The sequence below is a fragment of the Myotis davidii genome, unplaced genomic scaffold, assembly GCF_000327345.1.
Source record: "Myotis davidii unplaced genomic scaffold, ASM32734v1 scaffold235, whole genome shotgun sequence".
NCBI lineage: Eukaryota > Metazoa > Chordata > Mammalia > Chiroptera > Vespertilionidae > Myotis > Myotis davidii.
Window position 1 is genome coordinate 1343965 of NW_006287462.1, and position 16702 is coordinate 1360666.

The 16702-nt window shown below is 38.2% G+C and overlaps 1 protein-coding gene across 1 annotated transcript in view; it reads right to left on the bottom strand.

Annotated features, from left to right (window-relative positions):
• ARAP2 (ArfGAP with RhoGAP domain, ankyrin repeat and PH domain 2) overlaps positions 1-16702 on the bottom strand; it is a 159180-nt gene that overhangs the window by 101926 nt on the left and 40552 nt on the right. The window contains exons 7-8 of the mRNA XM_006759331.2: positions 12195-12264; positions 4812-4932 (exon numbers count right to left, since the gene is read on the bottom strand). Coding sequence (XP_006759394.1) covers positions 4812-4932; positions 12195-12264 — 191 coding nt within the window. The remainder of the gene's footprint in view (positions 1-4811; positions 4933-12194; positions 12265-16702) is intronic.

The following is a 16702-nucleotide window of genomic DNA, read 5'->3' on the forward strand; positions in this document are numbered from 1 at the left end:
ACCCTCAAGGGGCCAAAAACCCGCATGTGCCTCGCGAGCCGCAGTTTGCCAACCACTGCACTAGGTTATTACTATGCAAGGGCTGTGCGACAGATTAATAACGGGATCTAACCAAGTTTAAATGGACCCTCACTTTTGATATAATCTGGTATGATAATCAACATTTTTTAAAACTCCCTCAAAGTAGCCCATGATCAATTTTAGGGAAGGAAGTATTGCACACAGGGCTTGTTCTTGAAGTCAATAACCTACCATTCATACAAATATTTACTGAGTGCCCACCACAGTCCAAGACCTATTCTGCACACCAGGAATGGAAGACGGAACAAGACAGATCATGGCCTTACTCTGCTGGAGTTCACACACTGTGCAAAAGGAAGGCGATAAAATATAGAAAAGTCTGTTACACAGTGCGGAGTGCAACAGGATAAAATAAAGAATGAGATGAGGGATACAGGGAAGTGCTATTTTGTATAGACTAATAGAAAAAGCCTAGGAAGGTGATGGTGGAGCAAAAGCCTAAAGGAAGTGGGAATAACAGACCACGTCAGGAGGATGGCTGCAGGAGGAGCACTCTGGAATTTAAAAAAAATAAAAGCAGCAAGTGTAAGACCCCAAGGCAACAGCAGGTTTGGCAAGTTAAAGAGAGCACAGGAGATAAGGACAGAGGGACCAGGGCCACCCACATGGGCTTTTGGGCATCCTAACGGCTTTACTCTCAGTGAGATGGAAAGACACAGACCACCGGGAGTGGACTGCAATGACCTGACTTTCCTGTTGAGTGATTGCTCCGACAGCTGCAGTGAACATATGACTGTCGTCGATCCAGGGCGGTTAATACAATGATCCAGACACACGTGGTGGCTTGTACTAGAGTGGAAGTGGGGGAGGTGTTGAGAACTGGCCTGCATACAGACCTATTTCCAAACTCAAACTGATAAGATCTGCTGATGGACTGGATGTGATATATGAGAGAGAAAAAGGTAGGACAATGACTCACAGTGTGTGGCTGGCTATATCATGAGAAGCCTATCAAAGGATGCAACAGAGAACTGTTAATCGCCCAGCTCTCCCTCCAGGGAGTAAATGTTCCATGCCTTGCTTCTGAAACATTGGCGATTTCAAAACAGGTAAGTCTGCTTGCCCAAAACAACGAAGGGGGATTTATGTTTTTTTAGCCCAAGTGTTCTTTAAAAAGAAAAGGACAGTGGTGGTGGGGGCGGTTCGGGTAGGGGGGAGCCTTGCGGTATTGCAGTGGCCACTGGAGGGCTGTGTGGCGTAGTCTAGATTTCTAGACTCTGGAAACATGGCTGGGAGAATGACACTTCCTGTCTCCCAGGAGTCCAGAACGGGCAAAGATGGATAGGAACACGGGACCTGCATCTGAGAGCCAGTGCTACAAGTGGCCTGGAAGGGGAAGGACCCCGAAGAATTCTTAAGCCCCCCCTTTAACGCTGAGAACTGCGCACTCACACATCACCTGCTGTTTGAATGTGTGCAGTAACACATCTGCATGTGTCCACAGGGCCAAGGGGATACAGACTAAATGAAGAGATCATTAGCTTCTATGACCAGTGCCCATGGCTCTGTTTGAGGACAAAAACAATCAGACTACATTTTCTATGTGAGAAAGAGCATTTTTAAAATGTTATTATTTCAACTAAGAGAATGACAGTATGGCACTAGGCAACCGGGGGGAATTGAGCCTTTGAAAATGTGTGGGGAAAGGATGCCAAATTGTAACCCTGTCTCAGCAGGGGGCTACGCCGCAGTTTGGAAGGAGTGACACTGGTTTCAGGGGAGACGGGGAGCTGCTATATGTAGGTCACTCAGAACCTTCCTGCCCAAAATAAAGAATTCAGCTCTGTTAGAATAGGAAACCATTTCTTCTTTCTGTTCCAAATGTTGGTCTTGTATGATGAATAGATTGAAGCAAAGTTTAATTTGGCTTAAAATTCATTAAGTCAAATATTTCATAAACCATATTTCATTGGATTGATTTCTCAGTTCCCACAAAATAAAAAGTAATCATTTGTATACATGGAAAGAAAAAAAGCACTTAATAAAACACATTTAGTATCCTGTTGAAAGTTCCATACTAAAGATATGGACACATATATAGCATTTATGTATATGTACGTACACACACACACACACACACACACACACACACACATCTCTACATCCACTTATCTTTCTTTTAATTTTATTTTTTAAATATATTTTATTGATTTTCTACAGAGAGGAAGGGAGAGGGACAGAGAGCTAGAAACATCGCGGCTATATCCACTTATCGTTAAAAATGTGACTTGTTACTCTGTAAAAATGACTTCCAATGAAAATAACTTAAAAATTACCTTCAGTAATTCTATGTGAATAGAATTTTCACTAAAGCAATATTTTCACGCTTTCAAAAATTAAAGACCTAAAACTTATTTAACAAATAATTTATATCAAAGTTAATGAAATTCTTATACTAAGTTCGTATCACAAAGATGCACTAGATATCACAGATGGATTCAAGGGTCAACTATAAACACGTAACGTTTAAATGTGTGGGCTGACAAATTCCACTTTAAGAAAATGTGTCTGTTTAACTTTTAACTGCGGCAAGTAAAGGTGGTGTGACCGGCTACATCCACTTATCTTTAAAAATGTGACTTGTTACTTTGTAAAAATGACTTCCAATGAAAATAACTTAAAAATTACCTTCAGTAATTCTATGTGAATAGAATTTTCACTAAAGCAATATTTTCACGCTTTCAAAAATTAAAGACCTAAAACTTATTTAACAAATAATTTATATCAAAGTTAATGAAATTCTTATACTAAGTTCGTATCACAAAGATGCACAAGATATCACAGATGGATTCAAGGGTCAACTATAAACACGTAACGTTTAAATGTGTGGGCTGACAAATTCCACTTTAAGAAAATGTGTCTGTTTAACTTTTAACTGCGGCAAGTAAAGGTGGCTGAACAGTTTGGAAACTTTACTTGGTACGTCTCTCTTAAAATGCAGGCCGCGTGGCATATGTGGAATTCACTCTGACAGGCCAAGGGGAAGGTGACAAGCACCTCAAAGACACAGGCAGTCACCTTCGGGGCCGTGGAAACCAAAGCAGAAGGAAAGAGCACCATGAGAGCCAGTCAAGAGTAGCAACGCCATGTGTTTGAAGAAATAGCCTAAGAGAAAACTATGATTTCAGAGACAACTTCCATCTCGAGTATCACAACTGTGGATAACTTTCTGAATTTTAGGCAATGAACCACAAAAAGTAGCTTCTCACATAAGCAGCAGGTCTATGAAAAGTGCTCCAGGTCAGGACAGGGGTCGGCGAGCTTTCTTTCTGTAAAGGGGCCGGCAGTAAATATCTCAAGCTCTCCTAACCATACAGGCTGGGCTGCCACAGCTCAACACTGCCACTGAGGCACAAACAGCTGCAAGATGAGATGTCAGGGAATGATGGTGGTTGGGATCTAACTAGATTGTGTGTAGGAAAGCAAGCCTTGAGCCACACTTAGGCACCTGGGCATGTTGGGTTAACCCCTGCACTAGGCTAACGCGCTCAACATTTGTCTAATAACAAATAAGAAACACTTTTACATGACATGGGTGCAATATATGCATCGGTATGTTTCACAATAAATTATTTAGACGTACCAGAAGCGATGTACTTTGGTATTTCTTATTCTTTTTTATGTTTGTTTGGTATTTTTTTATATATATCATTAGAAACCACTAAGTTACTCTCTCAAGTGGTGAGTGAGTCACCGTTTGACAAAAGCAGCTCCAGTATAAACAGCAGCTGGGACTTACTCATTTACTGATTATCCCAAGCAATATAGGAAGCTTTCTAGAAATAAATAATATTTATGGAATGTTTTCTATGCGCCATGCCCAAGCGTATGTTCTAGGAATCTAGCAGTTTAAAAATACATAAATATTGCTCCTAACAGTTAATATTGTTGTAGTTTATAAAAAGTGAATGCTCATATGTGTAAAATGGAATGATAATTGTAATACCTACATATATCATGAAACTATTGTGAAAATGAGTAAGTTTTCCATATCACCCATTATTCAAATTAAGCACCAACAAGTAAAAGTACTTTTAAAAATCTGGTTGAGTTGTATGTAATCTATCCTAAAAGTGGGCTTTAAAATAAGTTAAAGTCCTATTTAATTAATGAATAGAACCTTACCTATATTATTTAAAAGTAGTGGTGTTTATAGTAATGATGCTATTGGCAGTCAATCAAAACACACAACAGAAAATTTTAACTCCCCTGGCTCTAGCTCCCTCACTCCCACCCAAAAAGTCAGAGAAGGTTTAAAGGTTTAGATATCCCTAAACCACCTTTACATCAATTTTCACCATCAAGTGACCTGTAGCAGCTGATGCAGGTGAAAATAGTCAAGAAAAAGAAAAGATGCTGCAAAATCTATGTTAGAATGACTACTGTGCCTGTGCATTCAGTTAAAGCCTGCTGTAAAACCAACCTTGGAATGGCTAGAAAAACGGATTTTTGCATATTAAATAACTATTTTGCATTATTACCCATAAAAGCAGAGATGTTTGTCTACTTTTTTTCATTGCTGTATACTCAGAATTTAGAAGAGTCCTTGTTGACCCTTAGTAGACCCCCACTAAGTATTAGCTGCATGTGAGAATAGTGAATAAATACTTGTCAGCTTGCTTATGGCATTTAAAAAATTAACATAAAATGTAAATTATTTAAAAGTAACATATTTAAAGATTTCTTGAAGATCTGCGAGTGTTTTCATAGGAACAAAGAAATAATCTTACCTTCTTTTTCTACTCTAAAAACAAAAGTTCTTTGTGTTGTAACAACCTCAAATTTGTTGTCTCCTTGAACTCGTACTGTAGATATAGCAGAAAGGGGAATTATTCCTTTTGAATACTTCTCCTATATTGGTTAGAGAAAAAGATACACAAAAGAAGACATTAAAATTCTTTTGATCTTATTGGGGGGGGGGAAGAATGGCACAACATTTACAAGTGCGTCTCTTTCACGGTTTCATCTCAATTTTTTAAATGACAAACAAATAGTAGATATCCTAATACACACTTAATACTCCCAGAAAAGAAAATATTAAATGTTCCTTTTAAGTAAAATGTCTTTAGTCTCTACATCTGGAATTAAAAGGCAAAGAATGAAATATAAACAATTATACTAGATCAGCAATATTTATATATGTATAGCTCCAAAAAACAGCAGTTTGGTCTTTAAAACAGTATGCTCAAAATGATTTTATGGTGTTTGCAGGCATCTGCTGGCCATAACAGGTACTGTAACTGAACCATTTCAAAATGACTGCTCTTACATATTATGAACAACAATATATCTAAGAAACAAGACTGTTGGATTACATCAATTATTCATATTACTCAATGCTCTGATGATGATGATCTTAATCTCATGACTGCATCACTTCACTTTTATTCCCCCAATGACAAAAGAAGGCAAAAATGTGGATGTGGCTGTTTGCAATCGATATATACAGATCATAATTTTGCTCAAGAGGGTCATTCTTAAGACTCTTGGTAACTCTGTCTTCTTTTACCGGGACCCTCCTAAACCATTTGGCATAATGACCACCACACAAACTCAGCTGCTTACTAAGGGTACAATGTTTAATGGGCCCTGTGCTGGAAAGAAAAGTCTACGCGAATAATGTACTCAACCATTCCACGCAGAGAACCAAAGACAAGTTCATATTCTCCGAGGGGTAAACTGCGCTACTAGCAGACAGTAAGGGGCATTCAGGTAAGGGACAGTCACTATCAACAACACGGCAGTCCGCTGGGAGGTTTATCCTCTGCTAGTTGAGAGGATATATTGTACTACCGTGGTATTTCCTTAGTTCTTTGAGAGTTTCTTCTCTTCCAGAGCCTCTGTTCCAATCTCCCACCTCTTTATGGATCCATCAAAATCCTACCAAAACTGAATGTGAGCCCAGCTGGTGTGGCTCAGTGGCTGAGCACCAACCCATGAACCAAGAGAGTGATTCTAGGTCAGAGCATATGCCCAGGCTGCAGGCACAATCTCCAGTAGGGGCCATGCAGGAGGCAGCCAATCGATGAAGTTCCTCTCTCATCAATGTTTCTATCTCTTTATCCCTCTCCCTTCCTCTCTCTCTAAAAATCAATAAAACCATTTTTTAAAAACTGAATGTGAGCCCTGACCGGTTTGGCTCAGTGGATGTGATTCTAGGTCAGAGCATATGCCCAGGCTGCAGGCACATCTCCAGTAGGGGCCATGCAGGAGGCAGCCAATCGATGTTCCTCTCTCATCAATGTTTCTATCTCTTTATCCCTCTCCCTTCCTCTCTCTCTAAAAATCAATAAAACCATTTTTTAAAAACTGAATGTGAGCCCTGACCGGTTTGGCTCAGTGGATAGAGCATTGGTGTGATTTAGAAAGATGAGTGGGCAACTTCTCAAAAAAAAAAAGAAGAGGGATATCAAAAAATACGTAATTACGAAGTATCTTCTCCTTGTTATTTTCCTTTTACTATTTTCTGTTCTTGCTATTTCAACTAACCAATTCCATGCAGAGAATTCCAAAATCTGCTCCTTCCTTCCTTATCCATTTCAGTGAACTTCACTCCCATATTTCTAGTCATCAACAATGTAACTTTCAAACTCAATTATCTCCTCAAATATACCGTGCCTCTATATCTGTCCATTAAAATATTACTCTTCTAGTCGATCAGTCTTCAACAGAAGAGTCTTTGACCTGTGCTGACCTTTCGACCCCCATAACTTGGGACTCCCCCTTCAGCTACAGTGTCAACTTGTTCCCTACTTCTCCATGTCTCTTTTGACTCTTTCCAGTCACAGTGACCTTCCTGCTGTCCCTTAAACATACCTTTTGCATACTCTGTTTCCTCTTCAAGGAATTGTTTTTAAATATTTTTAAAATTAAATTTATTGGGTTAATGAAATTATATAGGTTTCAAGTACACAGTTCTATGATACATCATTTGTATACTGCATTGTGTGCCCACCAGCCAAAGTCAAACCTTCTACCATCTCCATATATTTGACACCCTTTACACTCCGTACTACCCCGCCCACCCGCCCACTCTCTCTGATAACCACCACGCTGCTCTCTCTGTGAGCTTTTGTCTTATTTGTTCATTTGTTGCTTTCAGTTTTATATGTCACCTCAGTGAAATTATACGGTTCTTAACTTTTTCTGTCTGACTTATTTCTTGAGGAATGTTTTTCATACCCAACTTCACTAAAGATGCCCCTATGACTTTTTGCATTTCAGCATATTACATGCTCCTGCAGAAAGCCTTTCTGACCAGCCTCCTCTCTCAGTTCTTCGTCCTCACCCAGGCAGGTAACCCTGATTTAAGCTAATAGCAACCTGTATCTTTCCTTTATAACAACTACTAAATATAATTTAAATGATGATTTTGGTATTTACGGTGTGATCATTTGGTTAATACAGTCTCCCCAAATAGACTGTGGGTCACACGTCATTTTTCCTCACCACCTTTCACATATCAGTTTTGTATAAATATTTTCTGAATGAATAAATTCTACGTCCAATCCATCACAGTTATACCAAACTCTGACAGCTCATGTTTAATATGTTTCTGAAGCCCTTCTCTGAATCCCTCCACTGGCCTATACAGCCCACACCTGGTAAATGAGCGCTTGACTTAACTGCACATCCTCCGATCTGCCTCCTCCCGTCCAGCTTGTCTTCCCCCTAACCTTCCTTGCATCTTGTTCATTTATTGCAGTTGGAAAAAGATTCACAGAGGAGGGTAAAAAGGTGGGTCTAGAAGTTTGTACAGGGTTTTCATGGATGGCAATGGACAGGAAAATTGAGAGGAAAGAGCAAAAACATGGAGATGAAAACGTAGGAAAAACATGCTCCAGGTTCCCCCAGTGGGTCCAGACACTACTGAAAAGGTTCACTGACAAGAAATAAATGAAATGACTGGCTTTAACAAAGGAAAGCCAGTAACTGTGGGTTACAATGGCAATACTAGGCAATACTAGATCACCAAGTGCTCTAGGAATGACTCCCTAGTCGGGGGATGTCTCCCTATTGTGAGGCAACCTAAGACCCGGGAAAGGGCACAGCACCCCTGGGGACAGTGTGAGGACCCTTCTTGGCTGTAAGTGGTTGAGACTAAACAGTCAAAAATCGAGAAGGTCCAAAACATTTATACCTTATACCCTTTAGGTGATCCATTCTGGAATTTCAGTTTGCCTAAGAATTAGGGAGAGGAGCTTATAAAGGTATATTTCCAGTGAAATACTGAATAAAATATTACCATTAACTCATTTTTTCAATAGAAAAAAATCAAGTAGCATTATAGAAAAAGAAACAGGAATTTTAAAAAGGAGATTTTTTCCCCCCTTCCTCTAGATCTCTTTAAAGAGATTAAAAAAAAAAGTCATTAAAAAAGTAACAACTGACCTACATGCCTGTAATAATGAAATTATATCTAAAAGTATTTATAGAAGAGTAATAGAAAAACAATTATCCAGAAATGATCAAAATGTACTTAACATGCTAAATACAGTGTCACTTTAACCTCAGCAAGTTGTAGTTCCTCTAATGGCTCATTTATAATCTGTCAGGGGATGATTACAAGATAAATCTCATAATTTTTAACATTGTGGAGTTGCATTTATGTTTCTCTTCAAACAACACACACTAAAGACCAAAGACAATTTAGAAATAACAACTCAGTGACAACAGGCTCAAAATGACTATGTTTTTCAGAGTGTGAAATTTTCTTTAGAAGAAGAAATTTTAAAGCATCCCTGGAGCCTGTAACACATAGATATCTATGTCAAGTTTGTCATTTATCTACCACTTTCAGACAATGAAACAACCACAGGGCAATTCTGCCCACAGCTGAGTGAGAATGGGGGTGAGCTCCATTTCTTGGCAGGTGATAAGATATCAAGGCCATGGGGATGGTGCCATTTTCAGTAACACAATGAAAAGTCCTTGCGGAGACATGATTGAGCAGTGCTGAGAAAAGTGGAAGGAAACCAGGGAAACAGGCAACTCTGTGCACTGCCTCCTAAAAGCCCAATACATGCTCCCCAAGTGCACATGTAAACATTGAAAGATGCACCTACTCAGTGCACATGACCACTAAAACTGCACACCTACTGACATGGTAGCTAAGACTGCATCTATGCCTTCTGCTCCCTGGTCCTGAAATACCCTCTTCCCAGTTCTTCTCTTCTGCCTGAAAGGTCACAACAAAAACTGTGTCTCCTGCCTGGCTGGTGTTGCTCAGTGGCTGAGCAATGACCTATAAACAAGGTCATGGTTCAATTCCTGGTCAGGGCACATGCCCAGGTTGTGGGCTCAATCCCCAGTAGGGGGCATGCAGGAGGCAGTCGATCAATAATTCTCTCATCATTGATGTGTTTCTATCTCTCTCTCCCTCTCACTTTCTGAAGGCAATGGTGGGAAAGGACACATATGTAATACCTTAATCAATAAAGAAAAAAATCATATATGTTTTTAATATATATATTAAAAACAATAAAAAAAAAGAGGGAAAGAAAATGTCTCCTTTTAGAAACACCCATCCCAGTGTTGTGTTTTTCGCCAAGATAAACCAAATCATCTGAATAGTAAAGGGGGAAAATATCACAGAAAACAACAATTTGAATTTTTAAAAATTTGATGTTAAGCTGAAGGATTTATAATAATTCATTTTAAAGTGAACTTTTTAAGAATATATTTTTAGTGATTTAAGAGAGGAAGGGAGAGAGAGGGAGAGAGAGAGAGAGAGAGAAACATCAATGATGAGAGAGAATCATCGATGGCTGCCTCCAGCACACCCCCGACCAGGGATTGAGCCGGCAACCCATGCATGTGCCCTTGACTGAAATCGAACCTGGGACCCTTTCAGTCCATAGGCCAACGCTTTATCCACTGAGTCAAACCAGCTAGGGCTTAAGGTGAACTTTTGACCTCAATTTTAAACCGAAGTTGCATCAATTTTATTGCATCAATATTTAAAAATGTGATAAGTATTCATCCCCTCACTGCACTGGAAATGAGCTTTCAAAAGGACAGAGGGAGTCCAATTGGACACAGATACTAGAAAGTCTCTCCCCGAAATGGCCATAATGATACCACCACCAACAGAGCTTCATTGCATGGAAGCCTGTTTCATTCCTGAATAGTTTTCCTCCTCATTCCAATGAGACCAGAGAAGGGCACAGGTACTGAAGAACACTAGGGGTCATATTCCATCAGATACAGAGACCACATTGTACCTCCCCAGGCAAATAAACTGTCTCAACATTCAAATACACAAATTGCCCTGCAGGTGTGGCTCAGGGGTTGAGCATCGACCCAGGAACCAAGAGGTCACAGGTTCAATTTCTGATCAGGGCACATGCCCAGGTCGCAGGCTCCATTCCCAGTAGGGGGTATGCAGGAGGTAGCCAATCAATGATGTTCCTCTCTCATCTATGTTTCTATCTCTTTATCCCTCTTCCTTCCTCTCTCTCTAAAAATAAATAAAAACATATTTTAAAAAATAATAAAAAATCAAATACAAAAATAAACTAAAAACCATAGTTAAAGCAGAAAACCAGCTATTAAAAAATACTCATCTCACTATCTTGCAAATTTCCAAGAGGTGTATTGAAACCTATTTGATGCTTTATCTGGACCACTGTAAAGTGAAATCCAGCAATTAGCACTTCTCTAGACTATTATTCTTTTTTTTAAGCAAAAACAAAGTTTTATTACAGAAAAGCTCCCTGCTGCAGGGAGAAGACTCAAGTGGGTTGCCCTCTATCATTCTTAGTGTTATACTATGCCCTGAGTTATCTTATGTCTAAAACCATATTCTCTTCTGCCCTGCAGCACTGAAGAACCAATATATGAAAGGGAATATAAATCTCTATTCAAGCCACAAATATCACCAATATTAGATGGTGGAAATCTCTAAATAATGGAAAAATAATGTTAGATTATAAATAAGAGAATGTGGATAAGTGTTAAATGAGTATGTTAAAATAATGTATATAGTTAAGGCTATAAAATTGTCTGATTTCATTTAACTGAAATATGGTATACTTATTAGGCTCCAACCTTTGATTAAGGAAATTAATTTTTAAACACAAAGAAGTTGAAGGATTAGTACAATGAATACCCATGTATCCTCCATTTAGATCTGACAACTGTTAGCATCTTTAATTTTTGTTTTATCTAACTATGCATTTGTGCAAATATTTACATATATAAAAGCCCAGTGACCAGACGGCAGAACGACCAGTGGCTATGACAAGCACTGCAACATCCAACCAGCCTGATCTGGGCCCCGATTGACCCCTGCTCCAGCCCCCAATCGGCCTCCAACACCCTGATCAGGGATGGGGACAGCCAGCCAACTGCCAACGGCCCCTCCCTCCCATCAGCCCGGCCCGATGGGCCCCCATCAGAGCAGGCCAGCCAGACCCCACCTGTGCATGAATTTGTGCACCAGGCCTCTAGTTGTAACATAATTATCAAGGTTTTTCAGTGAGTTATAACTCCAAACATCCTTCTCAGTTCCATCTCCCACAAGTTTCCTTAACAAACACTATCCCCATTTGGAGAAAACTACATCCATAGTAGAATGGATTTCCCATCTGAGCATCTCACTATTCTCTCTGCTATCAGTCCTGTTCCCACTAGTTTCTTTTTACACGAACATTTCTCTAGTTTCTCCAAGTACAAACATTCTTTTTTTAAGACAAATAGCAAACGAAATCCCATGCAAGAAACCTTCTTTGTTTCTTCCACAAGCCCTTTCGGAGTAACTCTCCTTGCTTTGCCATCCCCTACCGTGATGTAATTTTGCAAACACTGCTTACTGCTCTCTAGGATAAAGGCATTTCCTTGTCCATCTGTATATCGCTTGTAGCAATTTCTATAGGCTATACAAGATACTCCATAAATAACTGTTAGATATCTAAAGTGTGTGTGTTTTTTTTTATTTCAATTTGATGTTTCAAGAAAAAGTTAAATTATGAAGAGTGTTTTACCCTATTATAATTCTTTTCATGCGATAATCCAACTCATGTCCTCAAAAAAACCAAAAGGTTGATTGCTTAGTTTACTGAAGTACACTTAGGATGCATAAAGCAATCTTTAAAAACTAAAAATGTACTTACCTTCTCGTTATTGTAATAAGAAATGCTAAAGCCATCAAATTTCACCCATCTCTTCTGAAACATGCGTTTTCTGTAAAACATATGAAATTGTTATTTTACATTTAAGTACCATGAACTGGAATTTTAAATATGTTTGTAATGTGACTGCATTGAGTACATTCCCACTTGCGGTTGAACAGTGCAGAAAACAACAGGCTACAACAATGCACGGTTTGGCAATTGTACACAAAGAGAAAAATACGTGTGATGGCACTTTCTAATCACATATAGGAGTCTAAAACACTGTTAACAGTGTTGTCACCCACATTTGTAAGGTTGAGTGCAAAACAGAGCACTGTCAGACACCCTATCAGCATACCCGTCCCCCTTCATAAAGATAACGGAACTTCTCATCCCTCATTAAGCTTAAAACATTTCTTTTACCTCCTTTTCTGCTTTAGAGAATGAATAATATTTTGCTAAAATAATAAAGCTTTGTCAATTTGGTTTATATAAACTATTTAATTATGATCTAATAAGCTGAAAAAGCCCTGTCCACATAGAGAATCATTTACAATCATCCGAAATTCATGAACATGTTTTGGGAAAGAATCATATGAAAGGCAAATGCCATTTAAAACGGATACTAAGATGAGAAACAAAGCAAAATAACGGAATCACGGGTTTCCAAGTTAAGCTTAAAAGAGAAAAAAACTTTTTCTGGCTACAAGGGAAAAGTGAAAAACGATTTCTGCGTGGTCTTTTTTCTGTTCTGTCTCGTTTTAGTCTCCCTTCCTGAAGACAGACAATCCTAAAGGTTTTGAAGATCCTACTTTCTACGTGACCTCTCAGTGTGGACTGACACAATCCAGATACTTGTAGCCTTTAACACAGATATGAAAACTAACTTTTGGAAAAAAAGTCACCTACACAAAGAGAGAAAAACCACTGTCTATCTTTTTCTTTTGCACTGTTCTGGCATGTTTAAGATAAGGAATTGGCATGGCTTTCTGTGGTTTTCAGGAGATTTGAAGATAGAAAAAAACCCCTCAGAATGTGTAGAGAATTTTCCTTCCGGGCTTTTCCCTGAGTACCACACATCTATTATGCAGCAAGCCTCCCACACTCATCCTTAACCAATTTATTCTGCTTAAAATAAAATTAGAGAAAATCGGATCAAATGGAGAAAAGTTTCAAATTTCATCAGTGCAGACAACATTTTCACAGATAAGCACTGAATTATGACAAAATAAGAACATGTAAAGACCTTACGATCATAGACCTACACCTAACTACCCAGCCCTCTTTCTATCTTATTCCCTCTTCTTTCGGTTTCTTAACTTCTAATGATTTGCAATTGGTTTTCTTAACATTGCAACATACAACAGGTTTTCACTTCTTTCAACAACCCAAGAGTTCTTCAAATTCACAGCATTAAAATTAAAAAGGAAAGAACATTAAGCAAACACACAATAATAATACATTGAACAAAATCACGGCGCATTCCTGTCGTGCTGATCTCTGTCATACTTAAGGGCAGGTAAATACACATCTTCCCATAGGACTCCAAGTAATTCTGTAAAACAAGATTTGTTTGAGCCCCGCCTGCCTTACATTGAGAATGGTGGCAAAATAAAGCTCAGTAACGTAAAACAATCTGTTTTATTATAAAAGTAACCAACATTTATGGCGATAAAGGCCTTAGAACCTTCCACTATCGCTCCATTCCCTTTGCTAACGACTCCTTATCTTTCAGAATTTCACCTATACCGCCTACACAGACATTCCTCCCCTGAGAAGCCAATTCAGAGCAAATCACAAAATTATTCCCTCTCTTTTTCCTCATAGCTCTGAATACAATCTCCCACTATAAATATATATTTGTCTACGTGCTTAACGTCTTTTCTCCTTGTAACACCAGCCCTTATGTGTTACAAGGACAAAGTTCAAGAACGTTTCATTCTCTACTGTATGACCAGCAACTAACCCAGAGAGAAATAGGGCACCAAAAAAAAAACAACAGGAATCTGTGGAATGAATGAGTGACATGATTATGTGGCTGGCTCCTTATCCGTGAGATCTCAGCTTGGAAGTCACTCCCTCTGAGTAGCCATCCCTGCCAGCAGATGGATCCTTCAGGTCCCCTGGGTCTCCGGCTCCATTTCTTGAATCAGACTTCACAGATTTATAATTATATGTCTATTTTGCTTTATCCATCTCCCATGATAGATCTTTAGATACGTGAATATAGAAAAGATTCGTTTTGTTTATCAATGTAAAACTAACAATTGCCACAGTTCCTAGCATATAAAATGTGCTTAATAAATATTTAACAAATATATTTTTCAGTGGAAAATTCCAATTTGCATTTCATATAGAGAAAACAAACATTACTAAAACGCTTTACCTTTAATTTCCTTGTTTTTTTCTTTTTCCAAATACTAAAGATCAGGTCATGAAATGACCGTATAAAAACTCTATAAAACTACCTCGCTATTAAAGAAAAATTAGACACTACAGAAAACATGAAAAAAAAATGTTCATTTAATTTCCATGCAATGTTAAAATATATTTTAAACATTTTAAAAATACATTCTTAAAAATATATTCATTTGGTACTCTCCTATTTAAAATGCAAGTTAGTCAATTTAAGATGTTTCTAAAACTAAATTTATATGCACAACTTATTTTGCTCATTAAATGTGTCAACATTCAATTAGCTATTTTCTGCATGTGAACTTTAATAGCAAATTCTAATAACTGGTTAATTAAAGAACTTACACTTAGATCCTTTTTGACATTATTCCCCCCCCCTTTTTTAAATATATTTTATTGATTTTTACAGAGAGGAAGGGAGAGGGATAGAGAGTTAGAAACACTGATGAGAGAGAAACATCGATCCGCTGCCTCCTGCACACCCCCTACTGGGGATGTGCCCTGCACCAAGGCACATGCTCTTGACCAGAATCGAACCTGGGACCCTTCAGTCTACAGGCCGATGCTCTATCCACTGAGCCAAACCGGTTAGGGCCATTTTCCCCTTTTTACCTAATGAAAATTTGATTTGCTAAAACCTACAAATTAATCAAAATTTCAACTAAATATTAAAAGAAATAGCTTAAGAAGGATGTGCTTCCAAATGTTAATGTACAATTTTAAATCAATAAATATATTGGTGAATACTAAAGTTTTAAGAATTATCATTTCTGAGCAACGGTTAAATATTTCTCTCATGTATTTATAAAAGTCTTTTAGACATCAGGTAACTAATTCCACTGGAATTATGTAAAATTAATCTACTACACACAATTAGAGGCTGCTAAAATACTTTAAATATTTTCTCTGATATAAGTTATGCCTTTCCCTTAAATATCTTTTAACAGCTAATAAGTGTTAAAAAAAAAAGACAAGGTATGAAATGCAACATCACCAATCATCACACAACACAAATTAGAACTGAAATAATGATGAATTATTACACAGATATATTAAAGCCTTAGTCAATTAGCAATTTATTTGGCACAATAATCTTGGTAATAAAAAGCAACAAACACTTACGTAGTGCTTTGTTCTAGGCACTGTTGCAAGCCATACACAACTATTCATTCATTTAATCCTCCAAATAACCAGATAAGAAATAGTATTATTTCCATTTTACAGATACAGGCACAGAGGCACTGCTAGGTTTAATAATTTGCCTACATCACACAAGTAAAGAGTAACTGGGAGTCAAACCCAGGCAATTTGTGCTCTTAATCACTACTCAAACCTGACTCTAGCACAGTTTATAGCAAGAAATCCTGAACATCCCTTTAGGCAGCAATAACATTTGACCTCTACTCTTTTATACGTGAGTTTAATTTTACGAAGTCCTTCAGAATTCCTTTAGGAAAAAAGGTAAAGCAGACAAAAAACGTATTAGCCTAGGTTTTATCCTACTTTGTTTTTAGGGTTCTAAAGGGAAACATTTCTTTAAGCAGCTTTTTTAGAATAGTTTCTAAGGCTTGTGCAGTGTTATCGAACGGATTTCTACAAACCCTTCCCTGGAGCTCTGGTAGGGCAGGGGGTGTAAAGTTTCAGCGGCTTTCATAAACAAACACACCTTACCACCAGGTGTCAGTTTTTGTTGTCTCAAAATCATGTATCTTAAAATTCTTTAACAACAGTGCATATACAATTAAAACTACATTTATTAAGTGCTCACACAGAGGCACTTCTATTTAATATCACTCCTAAGTGCCAGCAGAATTTTTTAAGATTACATCTGATAGCTTAAAAAGAAAAAATCCGCCGAAACTGGTTTGGCTCAGTGGATAGAGCGTCAGCCTGCGGACTGAAAGGTCCCAGGTTTGATTCCGGTCAAGGGCATGTACCTGGGTTGCGGGCACATCCCCAGTAGGAGATGTGCAGGAGACAGCAATGTTTCTAACTCTCTATCTCTCTCCCTCCCTCTCTGTAAAAAATCAATAAAATATATTTTAAAAAAATCCCAAAATCAAACAAGCTTGCTAACCAATGACATCAATTCA